We start from the raw sequence: 24,105 nt of genomic DNA, 5'->3' as shown, positions 1-24,105 counted from the left end.
ATGAGTTCTTATTTCCCCTTTAGGTAAAAGCTGGGAGAAGCAGCAGGAGTGGCTGTACAGAGAGCCCCAAAGAGAGCTTCACACCCCCACCCAGGACCTGCTTACAGCGTCATGTCAAGAATGGATTCTGCTTATCCTGACATTTCATTCCTGTGAGGTAGGCTCTGCTTCTGCACTAACAGCTACCCCTTGCACGGCTTTTGGCTTCAGGTAAAAATTTAAATGTTTCTAAAGCTGTTAGAACTAAAGCAAACTCACACAAGTCGTTTCTTTCTGCATTGTTTAAACTTGTGGAATTTATTACTGAAAATAACAGTGGAGCAATATAAAAAAAGAATGAAAATAGCTGTACAGTTTTGCACTTGGAATGGCAGAAGTACCTAAGTGAATTTCCTTGGCTCTTACACAAATACTTTTCTGAGAGAAGTCAGGCTGAGGTGAACAGACTTCTGCCTCCTGCTGCCCTGGCAGAGCTCTGCTGGTGCCTGTGGCTGATACAACCAGCTAGGAAGGTGAGTGACTAGAAGTAGGGCTGCTGGCCTGTCAAGAACATAGGTGCTATGGTCTGCAAGTGTTGCTTCTCTTGTACATAAAACAACTGTGTTACTTCCATGTTGTTTTTCATCAGTGGTTTTTGAAAAGCCCCTGAAAATGTCTCCTCCCACTCCATGCCCCGGTGCTCTGTTACAAAACCTAGCCTGAAAGGTATAGTTGAAATCAGAAATGGCTGAGGTAAGAATCTTGCAGAAATATTCAGGGCAATAATTTCAGCACTTATGAATCTACCCTGCAGACCACAGCCCAAGTTATATCCTCCTTAGCGCAGTAGTTTGTCTACCTTTAGAGACAGGGCCTTGTGGCTCTGCCATAGAAGGCAATGTGGCATCTTAACTACTGCTGCCAGAAGTGCTTTACCATTTCTTTAATTTTCTGTGTGAATTGGGCAGTATTTGAACAGAAAGCCTATTATTTTTTTATTTTATTGAAAACTACAGGGGAAAAAAAAGGTTGAAGGACTAAGTCAGCTTTTACTAATGGGTCAACTCCGGCTGTTTGGTAAGGAAGGGAAGCAGGAAGGTGTGGCAGTGATGCCTTGGACATTGCTTGTGGGATATTCTTCCTAAGTGAATCTGATTCAGATTTGGAAATGATTTGACTGCAGGCAGGTAGTTTAGAACATAATGTATTATGCAGATTTCTACCTAATTTACTTGTCAAATTAGATCATTAAAATACCTCAAGTACTTGTGGCTTGGTATATTTTTGTAGCATTTTTAAGGCAAATTCACCAGCTTCTGCTCAGATAAATCTTGTGTTCTGTCCTCCATGGTGTTCCGATCTGTGGGTGTGGGGCTGGGAGACAAACACACAGGGAGAACTGAGAACTGGTTGAAAGTGGTATTAATCAAAGGTTGCAGGAGGTGAAGGCTTCACCTGAGACTTTCCTGTGACATTAATTGAGCTGCATTTTTGTGGCTACGTAACTCTGACACCACATTTTTGCACAAACATTTCATTGCGCCTCGTAGGAACTTTAGCAGCCTGCACTGTAAAGTCCCAAAGCAGCAGAAGTACATTTTTGTCGTTCCCAATTAGAGAAGGCACTAATTATAAACATTTTTTGCTGATTGTCCTATACAGTATTGCAGTTTTGTACGCTCCTCCCTCCCTGCAGATCTTCAACTTTGACTCTACTAATTATCAAATTAATGCCGTCATGAGAGTGCGGTGCCAAGCCAGACCATGGGTGTTCTTATTGCATAATGCAGTTTTGGCCAGAGGAGTTTTTAGCAATAGTGAAGCAGGGCGGGGTATGGAGGACACACTCTGTAATTGAGGATCAAAGGTATTTCTCTCTGCTTCTTGATGTGTAGAGGAGATGTTCAGCTGCAAAAGGCAGAAGTGTCAGGAAGTATCTCTCTAAACATTTTGTCACCAGGGAGAAGTGAAGAGGTAAGTTCTGCTTTTTACAGAATCCGCACCATTTTTTGATAGGAAGATTCTTTCCTCAAAGTAGTTTGGCAATATTTTATTTGATAAGAGGCTTAAATTTCATCTTGATTTAGTAAAAGCTGCATGTGATGCACAGAAATGTGACTGATATAGCAAGGATATTATGAAAAGTAGTTCATACTACTTCTTTTCTACAGAGATATTACCTGTGAGGCAGAAATATGGAAAGTGTTGTAGACAAATGGAAATGATAAGGCAAAATTTCTCTAAAAACTCTTAAGGTGTAGCTTTTGTTAGGATAAAATTCCATTGTCTACAGACCTATGAAGTATTAGTGGTAGCAATGGTAATGGGAGGACGGTTGGACTAGATGATCTTGCAGGTCGTTTCCAACCTTGTGATTCTATGATTCTATGATTTAATTCCTGTGGAATATGATGTTTTCCACAGACCTTGACACCAACAGAAGTTCTAACTTTCCACTTAAAAAGAGGGGGTTTATTTCACCTCCTTTTACATACCAAATGATGAAGCATCAGTGACTGAACAAGTCCTGTTTTCCCTTCACCTCTCCAGTTCTGTATTCTCCCCGTAACTGTATAATGTAACACTAAATAATGATTAGCATCAATCTGAACACAAAGCTTTAAAATAAATGGGCATGTTTTTACTCTTTCAATAGATCAGTGCAGTCTCTGTATATGGACGCACTCTGTGTAGTTGTGTAGTTCTGTGTGTTATTCTGCATACTTCCAACAACAACTGAATCATAAGACTTCAAATACCATCTGCAGTGACAGAAATCAGACTTCTAGCTGAGTTCTACTTCAGAATCCATGACTAGTGAAGAGAGAGCTATGAGTGCTTTCTGAATTAAGCTGCTTTAACGGAATCTGAAATAATACATTGCCAGGAAAAGTTATGAAAGTATTTTGGTTTGGAAAATGGACTTGCAATAATTCTTAGGTAACAGAGCTCTGGAAAAAGATGTTGTGGAGTGTCCTAAGGAATTGCCCCTTATACGGTGGGCTGAATTTGACTCTCTTATTCAGAAGAGGAGGTGGAAAGAGCAAAAGGGGTACAAATGGAGCTTTGCATGGGATAGTCTGTTTCTATCTGGTCATCAATTGTGCTTTAAAATGTGTTTGTGGACTCCGGGTTTTAGTGTTCTTGTGCTTTTATAATATTTGCTAACACTGGTCACTATGGACAGCCTGGATAAAATAGAGTTGCTGTTTTATTTTTTTGCTTTTTTTTTTTCTTTTAAAGGTTTCTTTTTCTCCTAACTATCCTTTATTGTAATAGGGAAGGCTTTCAGAAGCTGCTCAGAGTTGAAGATGGATATTAAGAGCATGAAGAACTATCTTTATTGGCTGTTCTGCCAGTTTGAATTAATCACCTGCAGCTACCTCATGGAGCCCTGGGAAAAAGTGCTCTTCTACACTTTCAACATTACTATGTTAGTGATGCTAGCATACACTGCTTACATCTTTTTCCCTGTCCACATTAGCATGGCTTTTCAATTCTGCTTGCACTTATTTGGAAGCCAACATGAAAATACTGTTTCTGTCGTGAAGTAACATTGGCAACCTGACGTAACTTTTGGATCAAAGAAGTGTTTTTCTCAACGCTTTCTGTTTAGAAAGACAGGTTCAGGGTGTGTGCAAACACTGCTTTATTCTCTTCGTTTTCTTCTGCATTCTGGGACCCTGTGACAGCAAATTATTTTGCCAAATCAATTTCAATCAGTCCTCATTTTTATCATCTGACAGTGCCTTTTAAAGAGCTTTCAGGTTTAAAGACTGACTGGAGTTACAAAGCTGGGTTTGGTAAGGAAGCAACTGTGCTGCATGTTTTGTTACTCCAGGGACAACTGTTTGGATACGGAGAGTTTTTATCTTGGGAAATTATACAGCATATATTTGTTCTTGTCTGCCACAGCTTTGCTGACAGGGAAGATGTGTACATGAAAGATTTTGTACTACACTATGCAACTATAGGCTGCTTTTCTAAGCTTGATATGTATGTATTTATACAATTATTTTAGTATTTATTTAGTTTGACTCCGTTATTTAATGCAGTGAATTATTTGTGTGGTTCATCATTATGCAAATAATGCAGTTGATTTATTGAAAATCTGAGGATTTACTTCCGTAAATATTTTAAATAAAATTCTGTTTTTCTTGGACTTAAAATAATTTGTTATTCTTTTAAAAGATCAGTAAAGCATACATAGCATATGCAAAACATTAAACTATGTATTCAGCTGGAGTAGGGATATTTTATACTCTTTCCATTTACTTGTTTCTGGAACATGACCTGTTGAGACTTCAGATTTTGTAGCTAACGTGGTGGACATCCTGTAATTGGCTTTATTTTGAAGCTCATGGTTTTTAAACTTCAGTCTTGAATACACAATATGGTTATGCTGCCAGCTGGTTAGAGTAGATACTGACCAAAACTGGCCAGAAATGAAGTACCAGTGCAATTAAATTGAGAACACATGCTCAGCACCATGCCCACAGCACAGCAGCATTGCATACAGGGTGACAGCCCAGCTCTGCTCCCATCCACACTGAAGTGAGTTTTCTTCTGTCTTTTGAGCATAGTGATGCTCCTAGAATATCCTCACCTTTAAGACAACAGGATGCTCTCAAGAAGTGGTAATCAGATGATGTAGAAATTGAGATTTAATAGAATCATAGAATCATTAAGGCTGGAAAAGATGTCTAACTCATCTAGTCCAGCTGTCAACCCATCATCATTTGGTCACAGGCTGTGACAAAACAAACTGAAAACACTAATTATGTTACTTGTCATCTCACCATGAGATCCAGTTACTTTCCCGATTGATGATTAGGAGAGTATGAAAATAGCTTATTTGTGAAAACAAAGGCAGATGAGTTTAAACTTGTAACTCTTTCGACAGTACTCAGGTAATCTCAGGTAAATGTGTAAAAAAATGAACTTTGATTTAGTGCTTTTCAATGCTAATCTGATCGTATGTTTTATTAAAGTAATCTAATGGCTAAAGCGATAAACACCTTGCATTTTCTCCTAGCAGCTTTCATGTACAGGAGACAGACTGCCTTTACTGAAGTTCAGGAGCAGAAGAGGGAAACAGGATTATAGTTTGGTCAATTATGAGACTGTTTGTCAGGATAACCATTTAGTTGCAAAACTATCAGTCCATAATGTAAGCAGGTAAATTCTGCATCATATGTGCTTGAGAGACATGCAGATATTGCATTATATACCTGCACAGAAATCTCAAAGTGTTAGTAGGCCAACATAGTTATATTTACATTGGATAAGAACAGACTGTACACATACATCCAAAGTATTTGTTGACATTAAGGAATCTGACATCTGGCTGAAGAACTTAGAACTTATGCTGGGTGTGTTTGTGTTTTTTTTTGTTTGTTGCCACCCTTTCCTTGTCTTCCCCGAGTAAACCCTCTTGTGTTTGTTGTGGTTGCGTGAATTACCTGGTGTCTCTTGCAGTAGCTGTCACAGGATCTTGCCTGTGCAGGTGTCCTATTTGCATGCTGCAGTCCTGCGACATGGGCTGGCTCCTGGGCATCTGCAAGTGACAGCAATGCAGTTCATTCTGTCCAAGAACAGCACAAATCTCTAAAACTCAGCTGTGAGAACTGGAGGGAGGATGGATACCACAGAAAACCGGAAGGATACAGAGAGCTAAGTGGCAACCGAATGAAAAATACTTGATTAGTTTTATTCATTACAATCTTTTCCCTGCATGGGACTAAGACTCCTAACTACAGAGTAAGATTTAAAATACTATATTTAAACTCCACCTTGTAATTGCTGTTTTGAAACAACACAAACAAAAATACTAACCTGCTTGGGCATGCTCCCTGCTGGGATCTGTGCTCTGGCCCACAGCCTTCTTGCAGCTGAACTCTGCATATTACTGCCTCTCCAGAAAAGAGCAACAAAAACTTGTGCAGATCTCCCCATCAGAAGTACTGCACCACGTAACCGTTCCATGGGTTGCCTGACTGCCCCGCTATCCACCAGGTGCATGGCAGGTGCAGGCACTGCATCTTTGCTACAACAGTTGCATCAGGAACACTTGACACAAGGGATACCTTATTAAAAACCAGCACTCCCCCCATGCTTTCCCATGTAGGCATGCAGCCAGTTCTCTGCAGAGTTTTTGCACATAGATACATACATGCACACGCACAGTCTACACGAGTAGAAGGTTGGTTCTTAGATGCTGGATGGTTTATTAATCTCCTAAACATTAATGTCAGAAGATTTGCTTGCTTAACAAGTGAGTATCAGTTCCTTAACATCAATGCCTGCCACATGAGACAGTAACTAATTCCACACACCTGTCTTCCTCTGTCAGTGAGGGTTGGGCATTTGGGTGTGTGTGCATGGAGGAAGATAGGGTTGTGTGGTGGTGCTGTTTGCAGGTTTTTACTAACATTCAGATGCGGGAATAAGAGCTACTTCTTGTTTTCTTCCAGGGCTGTTAACCCCAGTGTACACTTGTATATGCTGAATGTATTTACTCAGTGACTTTCTATCAATAAATGAATTCATGTTAGTATTCACAAATGTGGACCTAAACAAGCAGTGTTAATTGAACAAAATTAGTTTCTGACATATAACTATTCTAATGTCATTCCCATTCCCATCTTTGTGAATAGTTCTGATCTAGAAAGAAAATTGGTGACACGAAGCACCGTTCATAGCCCTGCTTCACTGGCTTCTAAAAAGGATTCTCATAGTTAAATGGCATAACTTAGTAGCACTGGTTCAAGGAAGGTGAAACCAAGTAACTAGATAATAAAGACCTGCTAAATCCAAATACCTTATGCATCTCACTGTGATCTGTGTGATTACAACTCTAATACATTCCTTGTATTAGAAGGTTTATTGTTATAGGACTTTCATAGCTTACCTCTCATAAAACAATTTATTGATCAAAATATTTAAAGCTCCTAAAAGCAATGAAGATAATGATATATTTTTTTTTGTGCAGAACTTTATTTCCACTGCTGCTAACAGTTTTTGAGGCCTAAGATAAGTTCATGTTCCTTATTGTTACTTTTATTGGTTTTGCTATGACGACATAAGCATTTTGTCTATGCTACTATTTACATCTGAATGTAATTTGAGTTCTTATCTTAGCTATTTGTTATCTGACTTGAAAATCCTGTTCCTAAGACAAACTTGTCAGCACTTTCTAGCCTATACATCCCACAGAACATACTCCTTTTCATCTTGCATATGTGTATTTAGAACAACGTTGAGTTCACAGAAGACCTGTATGTTTTTAGAAAGCTGACCTTAAGTTAGCCAGTCTTGCTTGGCTGAACCTTTCTGCCTAACTTTAACACTTAGCTCCAACTGCTTCATGCAACAGCCTACTAACAGTCTTATTTGTTGTAGAAAAGTACTTCCTGAATGATATCTCCAAAATACAAGTATTTACAGGGAAACCCTTCCAGCAGTTTTCCAGACTTAAGGTGCCTAAACAAGTATGTTGTTACAACTCCTGCCTACCTGAATGGAGGGTTAGGACTGAGGGCTTATCTCCAGCCTATCCCACATGAATTCAGGAATTATGTTTTCTGGCTGAGTTTACACAAACAGCCAGTGCTAGCACATGGCTGCCTTAAAAGGAGGAGGCATTCATGCAGTACAGGGAAGACTGCTCCAAACACCTCATCCTTTTGACATGCATTACACTCACATCTGTCACTGAAGTTCTCCAACACATGGAAAGTTCTAGGGGTAAGGCTGGATCTCTGCAACTCTCCCACTGAGAATGCTCCTCTGTAAGGACACATCTGGCAGGAAAATAGAAAATGAGCCTACAAGTGTGTGAATGTTCAACAGGCATGTGATTTCTGACCTCGCTTAAATCAATTTGCAATCAGCAAGTAGAACTAAAATATTCATTTGAGAGTTCGTGATCCACCCCACACAACAGCTTGAGGTTCAGGCTGTCAGGAAGAGAGATGAGAAGGTTTAGCCAGCTAGAGGAAGAATTTGTATCGAAAGTTTCCACTAAGACAGCGTTTGTATCTCTAAGACAGCATTTTCTCTTTCTGTGTGCAGGCGAAGGGATTGTAGTGACCTGTTATCTCCTCATCTTATAATGGGTGCATAGCTTCCAATCTGAAACACAAAATGCAGCCACCTTGCCCACACAGTACATGAGGACTACAAGTCACTTTGCTCCAGAGCTGCCAAGTCCTTGGGGCAACAGGTGCGTTGGAGCTGGGACAAGGAGTGCAAGGGACCGAGGATCAAACTGTGCACAAAGCAGCAGTCAGCAGCTAGAAAATCTTTGTGGGCTCTGCTGGTGGGCACCAGCTCTTGGAGGATTCTGCTTAGAGACCAAACAAACCTTTCTGTTGCTTTGCTCTGCACATTTCATGTAGAGGCATGCAGAATGCCACCCAGCAAATTAAAATAGGCTGTTGAGAAGCATCATTTAAAAATGGTCCAATCCTACATATACTGACTTCAGAGGTGTACATCAATATAAAAAACTTTAAAAATCTAGAGAAAAACTGGTTCATATAAAGCCATCATGTTGTCACCAGGGAGGGTTGCTGGACTCAGACTGTTACTGGCACTATCTGGCTTTACCACTTCCACATGATTAAGTCTCCACAGGCCCCAAACATATTCTATTCCTCACAAAATATTTCCCAAATGTTTAATGAAAATTGCCCTAAACTGCTGCTCAGCCTATACAAATGGTCACTTCTCTCTCAGAAACAAGCAAAACCAAAACCTGAGTATTCATGCTGTGTAACAGACTTTAGTCTTGGAAGACTTACTTGAAGGCAACTAAAACTGCTTACCATTATACACCCATGCATGGCTTATTTATCTGTGTAATGGAGGGATGCATTAAAGCCAGAGTAACACCAGAACATGATTTATGATTATTGCATTATTAAAATTGCATTAGAAACCTGAACATTGTTTCAAGATTAGGTGATTTTGTATGCATCTTGCATCCTGTCAGAACGCAAGCAATGTGTTTCAGGAAAGAGAAATTTCAAACAGTCAAGACACCAAGGTAAACAAACAAGCTATATTCAGAATTCAGAGGCTGCCAAGGTTAAACAGCAGCTGTCTCAACATTTCCACCATTTCCACTGGAGACAATCCCTGTTAAACCCTACTTGGAGCACATGCATCCTTTCGCTGGAACTGCATCTTAGGCGAAACCATCTATGCACCATTCCGGGGAGCTCAGCACAGTGGATATGGGAACAGGCACCAGGACCTGGTGATTCCAGAAGGCTGTGGAGCAGCTGCCTCTGTGTGCTCGTTGGGACAGCTGCCCCAGCACAACTGCTCTTGCTGGCACTCCTACAAATGCTTCTACCAGGCTAGCTCCCCTGGCACCTCCTGGCTCTGTGTGCCAGCTTCTCCAAACCTGGGCCTTTGGGATGAATTCTCTGTGTTTGCTATGCTGGCAATCTGCATGCTTATCTCTAACTATGGCTTCCACAGGGCATCATGGAACCTTTGTATCACGCTATGTAAATCTGACTGTTGGAACACTTCCACTCCAAGCTCCTAAAGGACATAAGTCTGGATTAGTTTGAATATTAGCCTTCATCTTTTAAGAAAAAAAATCTCTAACAAACCCAGAGCTTTAATTTATGACTGAGGGCTGAAGAACGAATGAGCATGTGTAATAAAGCATATAGCATCCAGTCACACCATGCTAAGCAGTACACAAGCAGCTTACCCCCAAAATTTACAGCTTAAGGAGTTTCTTACAAAACTTGTCCCTGAACACTGATTGATTTTTCAAGTCCTTTCAGTTCTTAGCAATGTAAAGCACTCCCTTAGTTGGTGTGAGAATTTGCATTAGTTGTGGATATATGTGTCATAGATAATTGTTTCACTTTATAAAGTTGATTATTTGAACTACACAAAGACACTTTTCTTTCTTGATTATGCTTTGCTTTTAGCATGGAATGGAAATTCTGGCAAGTTTTAAATCTCACCTCTTGCCTCTTGTTTTAACCAGACTCCCATCCTAAGCTCATGAAGAAGATTGAGTATGGAAAACTTAAACCTTGGTAAATTCTGATAGTAGTATTCATTGCTACATGACTATATTCTGGAATGAGCTATAGCAAACATTGCCAAAAATCTCTGAAACCCAACACAAGTCTCACTCCTATATTTAACTGCTCTGGGAGCATGCAGCTAAAATAAGTGGCCGTGGCAAAGTGCAAAGGCAAATCTGTCAGCAGAAGGAGCAGACTGCCAGAAGTCCTTAAACATCTCGATCAAAGCTTTTGTCTTATTTTCTGTTAAGGTGGTGCTATTTTCATTTAGGTTCAAAATAACACATCAGGAACTACACTGGCATGAACAAGAACTGAACCAAGTTTTGCTGACTTTTCGTTACAACTGAACAGACTGCTGCACTCCATGCCATTAACACGAAGGAATAGTGACATCAGGTGGACTATCACATTCATCACAAGAACATCTCAAGCCTTCTATGACAACTTCCAAAGGAGAATAGGAAATTTCTGCTGCCACAGCAGATTCCTGGAGCTGCAGTCTCAGGAGCCGGCACAGCAGCCCTTGGTAGCTCCTTAGGACACAGACTGGAATAATTCCCACGACAAGAGATTTGTTTTCTGATAGAAGAACTCTGATTTGTGTTTAAATGATCAAGAATCATGGTAATACATCAAGTGCTGACAGGAACTACTGTGCACATTCACAAAGGAAACGGAACCCCTCAAACACTAATTAAACTAAATGCAAATTCAGCAATAAAAACCCAGAAGGTTTAAATCTAGTTTTTCATTTTCCTTGTCTCCCTTCTTCCCCTCAGTAACTGACTGGGGGAAAAACGTGAAACGTAAGTCTTTCTAAACAGGAGAATTAGGGTGACAGGGGTTAAAGTCTGTAAGAAGCTTATTTGGTTTCTCATTGTGAAAGCCTTCCTTCTGAAAGAACAACACACTAGTTGTTTTGAAGGACAAAACTTTTCTTCTCTGCTGAAACAGAATCTCTTCAGCTGGCTATGCTTTTATTTTTCCTCCCTAAATACTTTAAAAGTATTCCTTCTTTTTCATCTTTTACTAGCTTACCACATGTGACAAGCACACAACCATCACAACTATTTCAGATACCAACAACCCTTTTAAATCTGTATTGCTATCCATAAATTACTACTACTGCTCGGTACTTGCTATCACACATACTCTGTACAAAGCTGTATGCATATGTATATAACATTCACATCTCAAAAGCAAACGCTCTCTTCCCCAAGTAGACTCGAGGGATGTTATGTTTCAACTCTTCCAATTCAAAATTCATCAGAAGCTGCACGCAAACCATTAAGAAGTTATGACTCGAATCCTGGAGCAGCTTCTCTGCTGTATAAAGAAAGGTGCTTTCTCTTTAACCTGTGGCTTAATCCACAGGTGGAGATTTTCAGGAGATGCAGGTTACATAGCAGCCTTTTCTCTACTGTGAATTAAGTACCTTTTATCACATTACTTATCCGGTGTCACTGAGAAGATCTTGCCTTCACTGGCCGTACACCATCTGAGCCTCTTCTGGCTCCCAACTGTTGACATATTAAAGGGAATCTGTAAATTTGAGAACCTAAAATGAGAGCTAACCTGGGTTTCAAGTACACACACATCTTAGGCACCCACTGGAGAGCTGTTACTATGTGTTACCAGCTAGCAAACAATAGACTCGGCTTTCTGACTGGTTTGTCTAGCACCCATACCTAAACATCTTTCCAGACAAGACTTGCTGAAAGATGCTTGAAATCTAATACAGACCAGTAACAGACCATAGGGGAACAAAGAAGACAGACGTCTCCAATAACAAGCAGATTGACAGATAAGACAGCAATACATCTGAAATTACTGAAGGCTAGTATGAAGGAAAACATTAGGGAGGAAGGGAGTTGATCAAAACAGCACAGTTTAAAACAGGTTTTTATTACAACTCCCTCTCTGCTGCCAACAGGAAGCTTATTATCAAAGCATGTGCAAGAAAGGATTGATCATTTTTACCTTTGTCAGAAAAATCACAACTCAGAACACATCTGATCCAGTCATGGAACATACTGGCTGTTACATGTTATGGCTAATTAAAGTTCTTCCACTTCCATAGACCTGGGCCAAGAGTCACTAGATTTGAGCTTATCTCAATTTCCCACCACTACTGGCAGGTGCAGATAGAAGTAAAATATGTTAAAAAAAAATCAATACAGCAAAACCATTCTTGTTGCAGTGATAATTAAGGCTAGCCATGCAGCTGTATTCTCATTTACATTTAAAAAAAAAAAAAAGCTTTATACCTTTCCTATACTGAACTACTGTCACGAGATAAACCACACCTTCACTTTTTGGCAACTTTATGGATTTCTCATGATTGTTCTTTTTCATAGTAAAAATTCTGACAAAGCTCCTCAAGGAGGATGCAGGAGAGCTTAGTGTGACCCAAACACACTATAAAAGACAGTTCTACAGGATGGCTAAGCTGCTAATAATGCCTACAGCAGGCTCAGAATTTTACTGCATCAAAGCTAACTTTCCACACTTTCCTTTTTTCCCCCTTGCCTTCTATGGCACACCACCAGTTCAGTCAACAGAATTAAAACCAGATGTTTTACACTCCATCAGTACGTAATGTTCTACTATAACACTTACGTTCTATCTGGGTTTACAGCAGAGATAAATTTCATTTTAACATTTACTTAAATAATGATGGAACAAAAACATTTGTATAGTTTTTTTCACAGTTCATACTGGGTATATATCTTGCTCCAGTTATCACAGGTGAGGTGATTCATGGTATATATCTGGAGTGAGATTAAGACAAAGAGAAGTCAACTGTTGTCCAACCAATTTATTACCTGCGAAAACTCAGGCAGACTTTGAGACAAAAAAAATCTTTATGTATAGTATCTCTCAGTGTATTAATCAGAGATTATGCATTTAATCCACTGATACAAGCATGAAATATAGTACAATACAATATTCATTACCATTTAAAAGAAGTCTCAAATCTTTCTGACTGGGGGCTGCGTGTTCAATCAATTTACAACAAAGCTTTTTTGTGTACGTAACACAAATATTTGGAATTCCCTTATTGACAGGATCAGAAAATTCTTAAACCTCCCCAGAATACTGTTATATGGAATAAACTATCATCATAATAAAAGGCTTCAATAAATCACTGTGCCAAAAACATTAAGACAGGAAAAATCCATTTCAGGTAAATAAATGAAAACAATAAACAGTAGGTAAGGTATTATACCTACAAGTGTAGCAAATCAGAACAAAATCTCTCCTGATGGACATTTTTCTTTATTAGCAATCTCAGGTACAGAACAATTAATACTCTCAGTGGATACAACTGAAGTTAGTCACCTGGTCTTCACCTTACAAGAAGTTGCAAGGAGAAAACACTCAGAGACGAGAAGAACTTGTGGAACTTATATGACAGTGTTTGCACAGAAGCTTAAGTGCAACCACTGATCTTCTAGATAATTATATATGAAATACTAATTCAGAAATGTGATTTAGAGGTATGGCTGTAGATAAAACATTACTTTTCATATTCATGTGATCACAGTTCATAATGTTTGCTTATATGGGGAACATTTTCCTCCCCAGGCAAATACTAACTGCACTGCTTAATGCACTATGCTTATTCTGTCATCATATTTGCTCCTTCCCCACCAGTGGCATCCTCAGAGATATGGAGATCCTCCAGCATTTCAGACAGACTGATCCGAGGGGCCCCATCATCATCCGTGTCACTCTCCACTGGAACATCTACATCTAAAAAAGTCAATTAAAAAAACATGAACCAAAAAAAAGAACAGCTAAGCAAAAGAAACAAAAACCGGAGCAACCTGAACAACCCCAAGTGACAGAAAACAAGCAACAAGCAAATAAACTCCCCCAAAAAATCCAACTCCAAAAACTAATGCTTGCCTTCTTGGAAGATGCCAAGTTAATTTTCCTGTTTTTTACCCAGCACAGGTTATGAGAGTCCAGGAAAAAGGCTTTATCTCTATGTTAAAGGTAAGCAAGCGACATGAACATCACTCAGTGCAAGTGAGATACCTCATGCTGTTACATTACAGCATTACTCCAAGAATGAGCAGTTCAAAGATCCAAGTACAGAGCTTCAGCAAGAATATTTTTACTCAAATAGTTATGATCAAATTGCATGCAATTCAATCGTAAAAGAGGCCTTACTTCTGTAAATGTTGATGTTTTTCCTTATGGCTTCATCTTCTTCCAGATCTTCAAGGAAGTCCTGGTATTGTCTGTAAACAAGGTTTAATGTATTTACTCACTTTCCCTTTGCATTTATGCAAATTTATAAAAACAAATCAAAAGAAAAAAGCTCCAAAAAAGGACTGCAGTCCTTCAGTTGTGTCTGCTGATAACATTCTTACATTGTCAACTCATTCTTTCTGCCTTTTTTCCATTTTATTTTGATTACTATTAGCACCTACTCGTTTCCAAAATATGTGTAAATTGCCTGTCCTCATTTAACTCTAATTGCCTCATTTTTTCTACTCTATTAGACATTATTTGTTATCTGCTGCTGCTGTTTCAGCTTTGCCATGGAACACACTATGACGAACATGTTTTCACAAAAGCAACCCTTAGCTAAAAAAAAAACAGCAGCCATAAGGTACAATAGCTCTGATATTCATCATTCGTCTCACGTAAATGAATAAATCTGTTTGCAGGGTTATCTTTAAGATTCAGGATTTAGTTCATTCCTTGACCCCCCACCAGCCACCTCAGTATCCATCCACCTTCCCCGAAAACTTAGCAGTCAGGATAGAATATTCTAAAAGCATAAGTAAAGTGCATACATATGTTTAAACACTTCCTGCACTAGGAAAGATGCAAAGACTGTATTGTTTAGAACCTGTCCTATTTTATCAGCCATCATCACACCCCTACAGAACCAGCAGCATTCACTTGTGCCCCTTCAACAGTCAGTAAGGCATTACACCAAGGGTTTTATCCTTAGCAGAGAGTGGTAAATGGTATTTTCAGACTTAGCATGCTATCCAAGGTAGAAAGGACTTCAAAGCTTCACAGCTGATACCTTTCATCATCTGTATCCATGCCTTCTCTGTCTCTTTCCAGCTCTTTCAGTTTCCAGTTTCTGCGATGCTGGCGCTTCGCACGGTCATAGCTCTTCTTTATCAATACCTACAGTGGAAACCCACAGATATTTACACACACCATAATATGCAACTCATGACACGCTTTAAAAAAAAAACCAAAGCAACACCCAAGTCTAGATTTGGGCAACTGTAAAATTAGAACAAACAGCAGACTCAGTCTTACAAACTGAAGACAGTAACATATGACACCTGTACTTTTGGCAGTCTGGCACTAAAAAGTTTAAAATAGAATTCATACAGCATTTTTCAAACCAAAGTGTTTGGAAACTTTTATTTCCTGAAGAGGCATAGCCTGGAGATGTAAGAGTTTTCATCACACAGGGCAATTTGAACAACAATGAATAAGATAGGTTTAGGTAAATGTATTATTTAAACACCACTCTAAAATATAAGTAGCGAGAAATTAATTCTCACTGATTGGATTCTATTCAAGTTTCAACATTAACATTTACTTCCTTGAGCAGAGGCAACCAATGTGTATTTGACAGAAAACCACTTCATTTTCCTGAGCAATGCTGAGAAATTTGTACAAAGAAAGAAAATAATCTTACCACGTCAGGGACATTGTGTGGGCTCATCTTATTCACAAACTCATCATTCAAGTTACAGTTGGCCAAGTCAAATCTAAAATGAAAACAGGTAGTTCATACTTTTATTTAAGTACAGAAAAACGAAGTCAAGGTTTTATATGCTGGTATTAAAGAGCAAATGTAATGTCTGTATTAAAAGACCATAGTCTCAGTTACAGCTCCTCAGAAAAACGAATGTTTCCAAACTAATGACAGAGAAAAGAAGAAATCCACATCAATATGCACTTGACATAACTGAGGAACTCATAGAGCAAGCTGCACACATCCTGAGGTTCTGCTGACCTCAAAACATTCATGTTTATGCCCACTTACTGAGAATCACTGACCAAGCCCCATCTTAAAAACATTTCACATTTGTCACTGCTGTATGCAATACTCACATTTAAGCAAAAAGGTCATATGCCTTCAACTTACTTTGATCTTGCCTCGTATTTTCAAAATCTCTCTCATCTGTGTCTGAACTGTTATTTTCATCTGCATTTTAGAAGTCAACTAGCAGCTAGTTTTATGGCATGAGTTCTGCTAGAAGTTTTACTGTATTATAACCATCTCTTCATGGCCAAGATGAAAGATTCTATCCCTTCTGCAGATCTCATTTAGGAAATTCACAACTTTTTTGATAATATACAGGCATGTACAGAATCCAAGTCAACAGTATGAACTGAAAAAACCATTCCAGCTCCCTACCAAATTAATAATAAAAGTAAGTCATCAGATTTTATTTCGTGTTTGCTCCTGAGAGACTCAAAACTTCCTTTCCACGGTCACACACAGAAACCTTTCAAGCTTCCAGCGCAAGCCCAACACCAAAATTCCTGCTGCAAGGCTCAAACACAAACTCCTACGGAATAGCTCATTCAAATCAAAACCAAGAAACAGAACAGACCCCAAGACAAGGTCTCCGTGATTTAGAATGTGTCCCAAGTGAGTGCAGCAGAAATACTGATGATCTGTATTCAGCTCCGAGGTTTTCTTTACCCAGGCTTCAGCCAGTGTGTGCTTGAGGAATGAAAAATAAACATGCTTGTAATAAACACATCTTAACCTTCTGTGCTGTTAAAACATTCGTACTGCTACATTAGCGTGTTAACTACAGCTGCAATTAAGCTTTCTATAATAGAAATCCAACACACTGCTTGCTACTGTTATTTTCTCATCTTTACAAAACGAAGGAAATAAACAGGGCAATCACCTTTTTACTTTGTAACTTTCTACTACTTTTATCCTTTGAATGAGAAAAAGCTCATAGTGACTCTCGTTCACTAATTCTGATTTAAAAAAAAAAAGTTTTGTATGCTTCAGAAAAAAGGACAGTAATTGAAGAGTTGCACAACTAATATAGAATAATGATTTCTGTAATGGCACTAGTAAGTAGGGCTTAAACTCTTCAAAAGAAAATAACTTAAAAGTGGAACTCACATCTTCATAATCTCCCAAACAAAACAACATCCACAGGAACTCTTACTTTATTTGATCTTGCCCCTGCACCTGCAGGTTTCTTCTTTTCTTGAACTCGATTGATGTCCATAACAATAAATTCTTCAAGCTGCTTTGGGTTGAACAAGCTATTGAAAGGATGGCGCCAGTAGGTATTTCCATCAATTTCAGCAACTGAAAAAAACAAGAACCAGCAAAGACAATCACAAGGCAGAAAGTTTCTTTCAGATAATTAAAACGAAGCATTAACCAAAACATAGGCAACTACAATGCATTCTGTTCAAGACTGTTATGAGAACAAACTATTTGGAACACAATACATATGGTAAACTCTGGCTATGACAGCAGTTGATGATCTGTGACAGACAAGTCACATATCACGTGTCTGAAGCACAGACTTTTATGCACACAAATCATTCTCTGGGATGTATTATTAGAGGTATTTTGCATCACATACACATTAACAAATACAGAGAGGTCCTCTCATTTGAGAGACAAATCTAAGTGCTTGGCAGAGCACTACACCATCCACAAACCTAGTACTAACCTTGCACATTTGCCTAGGACACTAAGGAAATTAGGTTTAGAGAAGAGTTTGGTCTTTGTTTGCTATTCAATTTCTGTCAGCAAGTGCACAAATACTTTTATAACAGTAAGGTGCAAAAATACAAGATTTTATGTAAATAATTTTCCCAGCAGATTTTCAACATGTTGCCATATTGCAGAAAAAAAATCACAACTTACTCTGCAGAGTGCTAGGATCAATGAGGTGGACAGTACTTGTTACTCTAATGCAGACACAGATCTGGCTCATGTTACCAAGACTCTGTGCCAGTTTTGGTGACAGACATACAACATTGTCCTGCACGCAAAGAGAACATGTCTTAAGTTCACATTTCTTGAATTTTTAATCAAGCCTTTAAAGAAATCAGAAACATGGATTTTTAAATTTTAGATTTTCAGATCCCCACCCAACATCCTCCCATAACTTGACAATACCCGCTAGTTAAGTTTCAAGCTCACTGGGGACTAAACCCTCCTGTCCTCCTACACATAAATAAATAATGTCTCTGACAGCAAAACCAAACTCCATCCACTTCATACAATACCCTGGAGATGAAACAGGAAATAAACCACCTTGCATACTGGAACAATTTCCACGGAGAAAGTGCTTTTGTAGTTGTAGACATTACTATGAATATCGTGTGAAGTCAAGCGCTGGGATGATTTCGACCTAAAGAACACAAAAAGAGAGCCTTCAAGCAGCAAGAAAGACATTAGTTGAGAGAGAAGATAACCAGCACTAAGTGCAGCACATAGCTACAAACAGCAAATTCATTAAGGAATTACAAAAATTCATGAAGGGTAGTTTCACAATACCCAAATAGAAAACATGACACTTCTGCAGAAGGGGTTTTGTCTATTGAATTAGAACACACACAGGCACGTTACACTTTCACTCACATAATTTGTTTAAAATGAGGGATAACAGATACTTCCCAAAAGGTTTTGGGGAGGGCAATAGATGTAAATGATGTACCTAGATGGAACTGTACACTGAAGAAAGTCTACCATCTTCTGAGCGTGTTGCTTCGAAGAATAATAAAAATCCAGGCCATCTGAAAGAAAAAAAAAAAAAAAAAAGCCTGATGAACCTGTGCAATGCATTTGAAAAGAACATTCTTCTGGTTACTTGTACATAACTATAAATGCAAGCAACATAATCCAGGTTTGTCTATTTTATCTCCAGATTAACAAGCCATCTCACTTACCGTGGATTTCCTTGATGCGAAGTGTATTTTGATGAAGTCTGTGTTTTAAAATCAGCTGCTCCAAATAGTAGAAAGTCTTTTTGTGCAGAGTCTATAACAAAGCCAAAATAAATCCATCAATGTCATTTAAGAATCACCAAGAGCAAATGCAGAATTGCTGGAGAATAAATGTTTATATGAAGAGATCATCTAGAAAAGGAAGAGTCCAAAGTCTATCCCAACGAAAAAGACTTCAGAGATGTGCTCTATTTATACCAAATTATTTAAGGCTTCTGTTTCTTTTTTTTGCATAGCCTGTTGCTACAGATATCTTTTTTCTTTAAAGAACATTTAAATATTTATAAACAATTTGTTCCACTGTTTCCAGCAGTGCCTTAAAATACAGAAGGAAGGATATTTAAAAATTCACATAAGATCCATCTGCAAGCCATCGCTTAAAAAGGGGCATATTAATAATACTGGACAACAGAAAAAAGATTTCAGAAAGTCATTCAAAGATTTCTCTGCGTTATTGCACTGCCATCAAAAAGTGAAAACTCAGTTTGCCTCTACCTTTTGCCTGACTTGAACCACAGCTTTCCAGAAATCCTTAGCTTCAATCCTATGACAGTCTTCACACATCTGTGGCTGAATCAGGTATTCCACCACAAACACTTGCTGAAGAACTGCTCCATTTATCACCTGCAAAACAGAAGTTTAGACAGTTATACAGGGACGGCTGATAACATTCTTCAAATTTTGCCATCTGGGTTCTGATCATCACAATTTAAGTTTAAGCAAATCAACATTTTGTCAAGAGAAGCCATTAAACACATGCTGCATTTTATTGGAGAGAACCACTTATCTAAACAGCAGGAAAAAACCAAACCAATAACAAGGATACTGTTTGCCACAGAAGCTTTAAAAAAAAAACCTACACACAGATTGCTATACTTCTGTTACCTCCTTCTGAACAGTCAGTTTCAGCTTCAATCTCTTAGAATGTGGTTCAGTCCAAATAAAGCCTGCATCGATCAGCCGGACCTGCCAGTGGGAACAAACAAGGGCTCAGCCTTAAGAATGAGCAGCTCTAGCTAACAGAAGACACAAGCTTATGGTATAGCTCATTTTTCTTCCAATGAAGATCAGACTGCTATTATCTGTGTTCACTATAAATACTCACTCACTTAATAACCTCTATGCCAACACAAATGGCTACTCTGGAAGAATGAAACCCAGCATGAGTTAGCCAGATTTTACTTTATTACTGCTCACAGACACATTGTGAAAGACTAATAGATTCATTACCCACCTTGCTAAGTGAAGCTTTGATTTTTTTAAGACACAAAGCAAGAAGCTCTCTTGATTCTAAGGCACACTGAATCCAAGTTCCTGGAGGCTGAAGATACCTGTAATAAAAAAAGCATATTGAGGCATATGATGTGGCTGCAGCAAACTACATCATTCAAAAGGTAAGAAACTACTTCCCAAACTTGCAATGTGAACACCAGGCGTGCAGCTCCAACTTCTGATACAACTGGTACAATTAAGATTTAAGCATTCAAATTTTTTTGCCACCCTCACCAATTTGTTGTCTTTTTTCTTTCAGAGACCACAGTGTCATTCATTTCAAACTTCCTGGCCATAAATAACACCTTCCTACTTCCATAAAAGAAAGAGATGAATGCAGTGGGTAAAAAGAGCAACCAACATACCTACAGCGTGCTGTTACTAGCTCAATAGCTGTCTGCATACTATTTCACTTCAATAACATCCCAAAGATTTCCACAAGGATGATTTCCACATCCACACTGATCCCTCAGCTCTAAAACCATCTCCAAATAGCTGACAGATTTGAGCGTGTGGCAGTACCAAAGCTGGTGTGATGCTGGCACCTGCAGTCTGCCTGCAGTATGGCAGGGTGATAAATCCTTATACAGTAAAAAATCACAGAATTGCAGGGATTGGAAGGGACTTCAAGAAACAATCGAGTCCAACCTCTCTGTTAAAGCAGGTTCCCTACAGCAGGTTGCACAGACAGGTATCCAGATGATCTTGAACAGCTCCATAGAAGGAGACTGCACCACCTCTCTGGGCAATCTGTTCCAGTGCTCCATCACTTTTACTGAAAAGCAGCTCTTTCACGTGTCTAAATAGAATTATGTTCAACTTTTAGGCCGCTACTCCCTGTCCTATCGCTATGCAGCCCTGAGAAGAGCCTGTCCTTATCTGCTTTGCCTCCCACCTCCCTCCAGATATTTATAAACATGAATCAGATCCCCTTCAGTCTTCTTTTCCCCGGGCTGGACAGCCCTAGGTCACTCAGCCTTTCTTCACACAGGAGATGCTCCAGGCCCTGCACCATCTTTGTGGCCCTCTGCCAGACTCCTTCTGGGAGACCTCTGTCCTTTTTGAACCGGGGAGCCCAGAACTGGGCACAATGCAATAAATGTGGCCTCACCAGGGCAGAATGGGGGGGGAGGATCACCTCCTGCTGTGCTCTGTAGTGTTCATTCCCAAAAAGAAACTTATGGGGGTAGAACATTGGATGTAACACTCTGAATTGATGGGGGGGGGCAGAATATTGGATTAACACTGCAAATTGAGTAGGGGGGCACAATGTTGGCTGTAACACTGCAAATTGAGTGTGTATGGGGGAGAATATTGGATGTAACACTCAGAATTGAATAATGGGGGCAGAATATAGGATGTAACACTGCAAAGTGAGTGGGGGGGACAGAATATTGGATGTAACACTCTGAATTGAGGGGGGGGGGCAGAATATTGGATTAACACTGCAAATTGAATGAGGGGGCAGAATATTGGATGTAACAGTCTGAATTGAGTAGGGGGGCAGAATATTGGATGTAACAGTCTGAATTGAGTAGGGGGGGCAGAATATTGGATGCAACAGTCTGAATTGAGTAGGGGGGGCAGAATATTGGATGTAACAGTCTGAATTGAGTAGGGGGGGCAGAATATTGGATGTAACAGTCTGAATTGAGTAGGGGGGCAGAATATTGGATGTAACAGTCTGAATTGAGTAGGGGGGACAGAATATTGGATGTAACACTCTGAATTGAGTGGGAGGGGACAGAATATTGGATGTAATACTCAGAATTGAATGGGGGCACAATATTGGATGTAACACTGCAAATTGAGTGGGGGGGGCAGAATATTGAATGTAACACTGCAAATTGAGTGGAGGGGGGGCAGAATATTGGCTGTAACACTCAGAATTGAGTGGGGGGGGGCAGAATATAGGATGTAACATTGCAAATTGAGTGGAGTGGGGGCAGAATATGGGATGTAACACTGCAAATTGAGTGGAGGGGGGGGCAGAATATTGGCTGTAACACTCAGAATTGAGTGGATGGTGCAAGAGCTATTTTATCATATTTGATCACACTCAGGAAAGCAAGTGAGAGCTGCAGGACTTCCCATCGGCTGACAGCCCTGACTGCAAGCATATCCCACGTACGCTGTTAGAATTAGAGACCGTTTTATGTTGGGAGCGACACTTCAAGGCCCTCAGGGCCGCTGCCCACAGTGCACAGGGTCACCCAGCAGCGCTCAGAGCCCGGCACGCGGCGGCGCAGCTCCAGCTCCCGCGCCTCTCGCGCGGCCCCCACCTCTCGCACTGCTTGCAGAAGCTGACGCCGAGCTGTTTAGGGATGCCTTCCGTGATGTCCACGCGTGCCCGCAGGCATCCCACGCACATGTTGGCCGGGTTGGGCGGGATGGGCACGCCGCAGTGGCAGCAGAGGCTGTGGGACAGAGAGCAGAAGAGAGTCAACGACCGCAGCCCCCGCAGGGGTTACACCGAGCCCGGCTTCTCCACTCACATGTTGCCCTGCGTGGGAGCCGCGGGAGCCGCCAGGTATTCCATGGCCAGCGGGGAACGCGGAGGCCGGCAGCGGGAACACGCGGCCTGGAAACGGCACGGAGTGGGGAGGAAGGCAGTGCCGGGTTCCGGGCGGGAGAGGAAGGGGAGGAGAGCGGGAGGGATGGCGGCAGTGCCGCCGCCAGAGGGCGCTGTGGAGCCTCCGCCATGTATGTGCGTGTGTGAATGAGTTCACCTCAGGGAAACGCCTGGCGGTGTCGTGGAGCGGTGGGGTCTGAGGGGGTCTGAGAGGTCTCTCCTCGGAAAAAAAAAAACACAAAAAAATGAACTTGTTTCTGTGAATGAAGTGTTTAAATTGCTGTAGTATACTCAGAGAGATCCACCGTCAGGATGTAATGTAGTTTCTCCTGGCAAAACTCCCCACTTCAGTTTTCCTTCCAACTTTTGTCTTCTGCTGGTTTGTGTCGGTGTTACATTTTTTATTGTTTCTAATAGAATTAGTTGGAAAAGTAATTTTTTTAATTCACACACTGTGGTGTGAACTTGTGTCGCCAGGAGCTACAATCAGCCTGCCTGCCTGAGGATCATAGAATCACAGAATGGCTCAGGTTGGAAAAGACCTCAAAGATCATCGAGTCCAACCACAACCACACTACCCTAACAACCCTCTGCTAAATCATGGCCCTGAGCACCACATCCAAACGGATTTTAAACACATCCAGGGATGGTGACTCAACCACCTCCCTGGGCAGCCCATTCCAGTGCTTATCAACCCTTTCTGTAAAGAAGTTTTTCCTGATATCCAACCTAAACTCACCCTGGATCACAGCAGCAGTGGTTTGGTTTGAAGTCATTATCAAACAAGGAGGACTTGGTATGGAATGTTTGGCTTATCTTCCACGCGTGGTTTACAATAACCAACCATTCCCATCGGATAAGAGCTCCTCACTGAATTGTCAGGACATTAAAGTATGTATAGTTTCAGGTCAGCATTGGTTTTCTTTAGGTTAGATATTAGGAGGAGGTTTTTCACCCAGAGGGTGGTGAGGCACTGGAACAGGTTGCCCAAGGGGGCTATGGATGCCCCATTCCTGGAGGCATTCAAGGCCAGGCTGGATGTGGCTCTGGGCAGCCTGGGCTGCTGGTTGGTGACCCTGCACACAGCAGGAGGTTAGAACTAGATAATCATTGTGGTCCTTTTCAACCCAGGCCGTTCCATGATTCTATGATTCCTGCAATTTGTTTTTATGCAGCAGAAAAAAATAGAGCAGAATTCATCAACACATTGCATGTGGTCTGCTTAATGCGATG

At 40.3% G+C, this 24,105-nt stretch overlaps 2 protein-coding genes across 2 annotated transcripts; one reads left to right on the top strand and one right to left on the bottom strand.

Annotated features, from left to right (window-relative positions):
- The first annotated feature begins 22 nt into the window (after positions 1 to 22).
- On the top strand, positions 23 to 4,105 carry LOC104912718 (serine palmitoyltransferase small subunit B-like). Its single transcript, XM_010716974.3, has 2 exons — positions 23 to 157; positions 3,259 to 4,105. The coding sequence occupies exon 2, from the start codon at positions 3,291 to 3,293 to the stop codon at positions 3,531 to 3,533; it is 243 nt and encodes an 80-aa protein (XP_010715276.1). The 5' UTR covers positions 23 to 157; positions 3,259 to 3,290; the 3' UTR covers positions 3,534 to 4,105.
- An 8,738-nt stretch (positions 4,106 to 12,843) lies between these two features.
- On the bottom strand, positions 12,844 to 22,937 carry NMD3 (NMD3 ribosome export adaptor). The gene is made up of 15 exons (XM_003209224.5): positions 22,796 to 22,937; positions 22,583 to 22,717; positions 20,263 to 20,359; positions 19,914 to 19,994; positions 19,524 to 19,652; positions 18,972 to 19,062; positions 18,740 to 18,818; positions 18,337 to 18,433; positions 17,944 to 18,061; positions 17,228 to 17,373; positions 16,649 to 16,761; positions 15,724 to 15,796; positions 15,091 to 15,197; positions 14,220 to 14,290; positions 12,844 to 13,796 (listed from the first exon to the last, which is right to left on the bottom strand). Exons 1-15 carry the CDS (start codon positions 22,837 to 22,839, stop codon positions 13,663 to 13,665), a joined length of 1,515 nt encoding a protein of 504 aa, XP_003209272.1. The 5' UTR covers positions 22,840 to 22,937; the 3' UTR covers positions 12,844 to 13,662.
- Between the last annotated feature and the right edge of the window lie 1,168 nt (positions 22,938 to 24,105).

Source organism: Meleagris gallopavo, chromosome 11, assembly GCF_905368555.1.
Source record: "Meleagris gallopavo chromosome 11, MGAL_WU_HG_1.1, whole genome shotgun sequence".
Taxonomy (NCBI): Eukaryota; Metazoa; Chordata; class Aves; order Galliformes; family Phasianidae; genus Meleagris; species Meleagris gallopavo.
The sequence above is the reverse complement of the archived record's forward strand: the minus strand, read 5'-3'. Positions and strand labels throughout refer to the sequence as shown.

What these genes read in the sequence shown, in the direction of transcription:
- LOC104912718 (XM_010716974.3), top strand. Translation starts at nt 3,291, where the DNA reads ATGGATATTAAGAGCATGAAGAACTATCTTTATTGGCTGTTCTGCCAG.
- NMD3 (XM_003209224.5), bottom strand. Translation starts at nt 22,839, where the DNA reads ATGGAATACCTGGCGGCTCCCGCGGCTCCCACGCAGGGCAACAT. An exon ending in TTCTGCAAGCAGTGCGAGAG is followed by an intron (nt 20,360 to 22,582) that starts GTGGGGGCCGCG and finishes TTTTTATTACAG; the next exon opens with GTATCTTCAGCCTCCAGGAA. An exon ending in CAGGGGCAAGATCAAATAAA is followed by an intron (nt 16,762 to 17,227) that starts GTAAGAGTTCCT and finishes TCATTCCTCAAG; the next exon opens with CACACACTGGCTGAAGCCTG.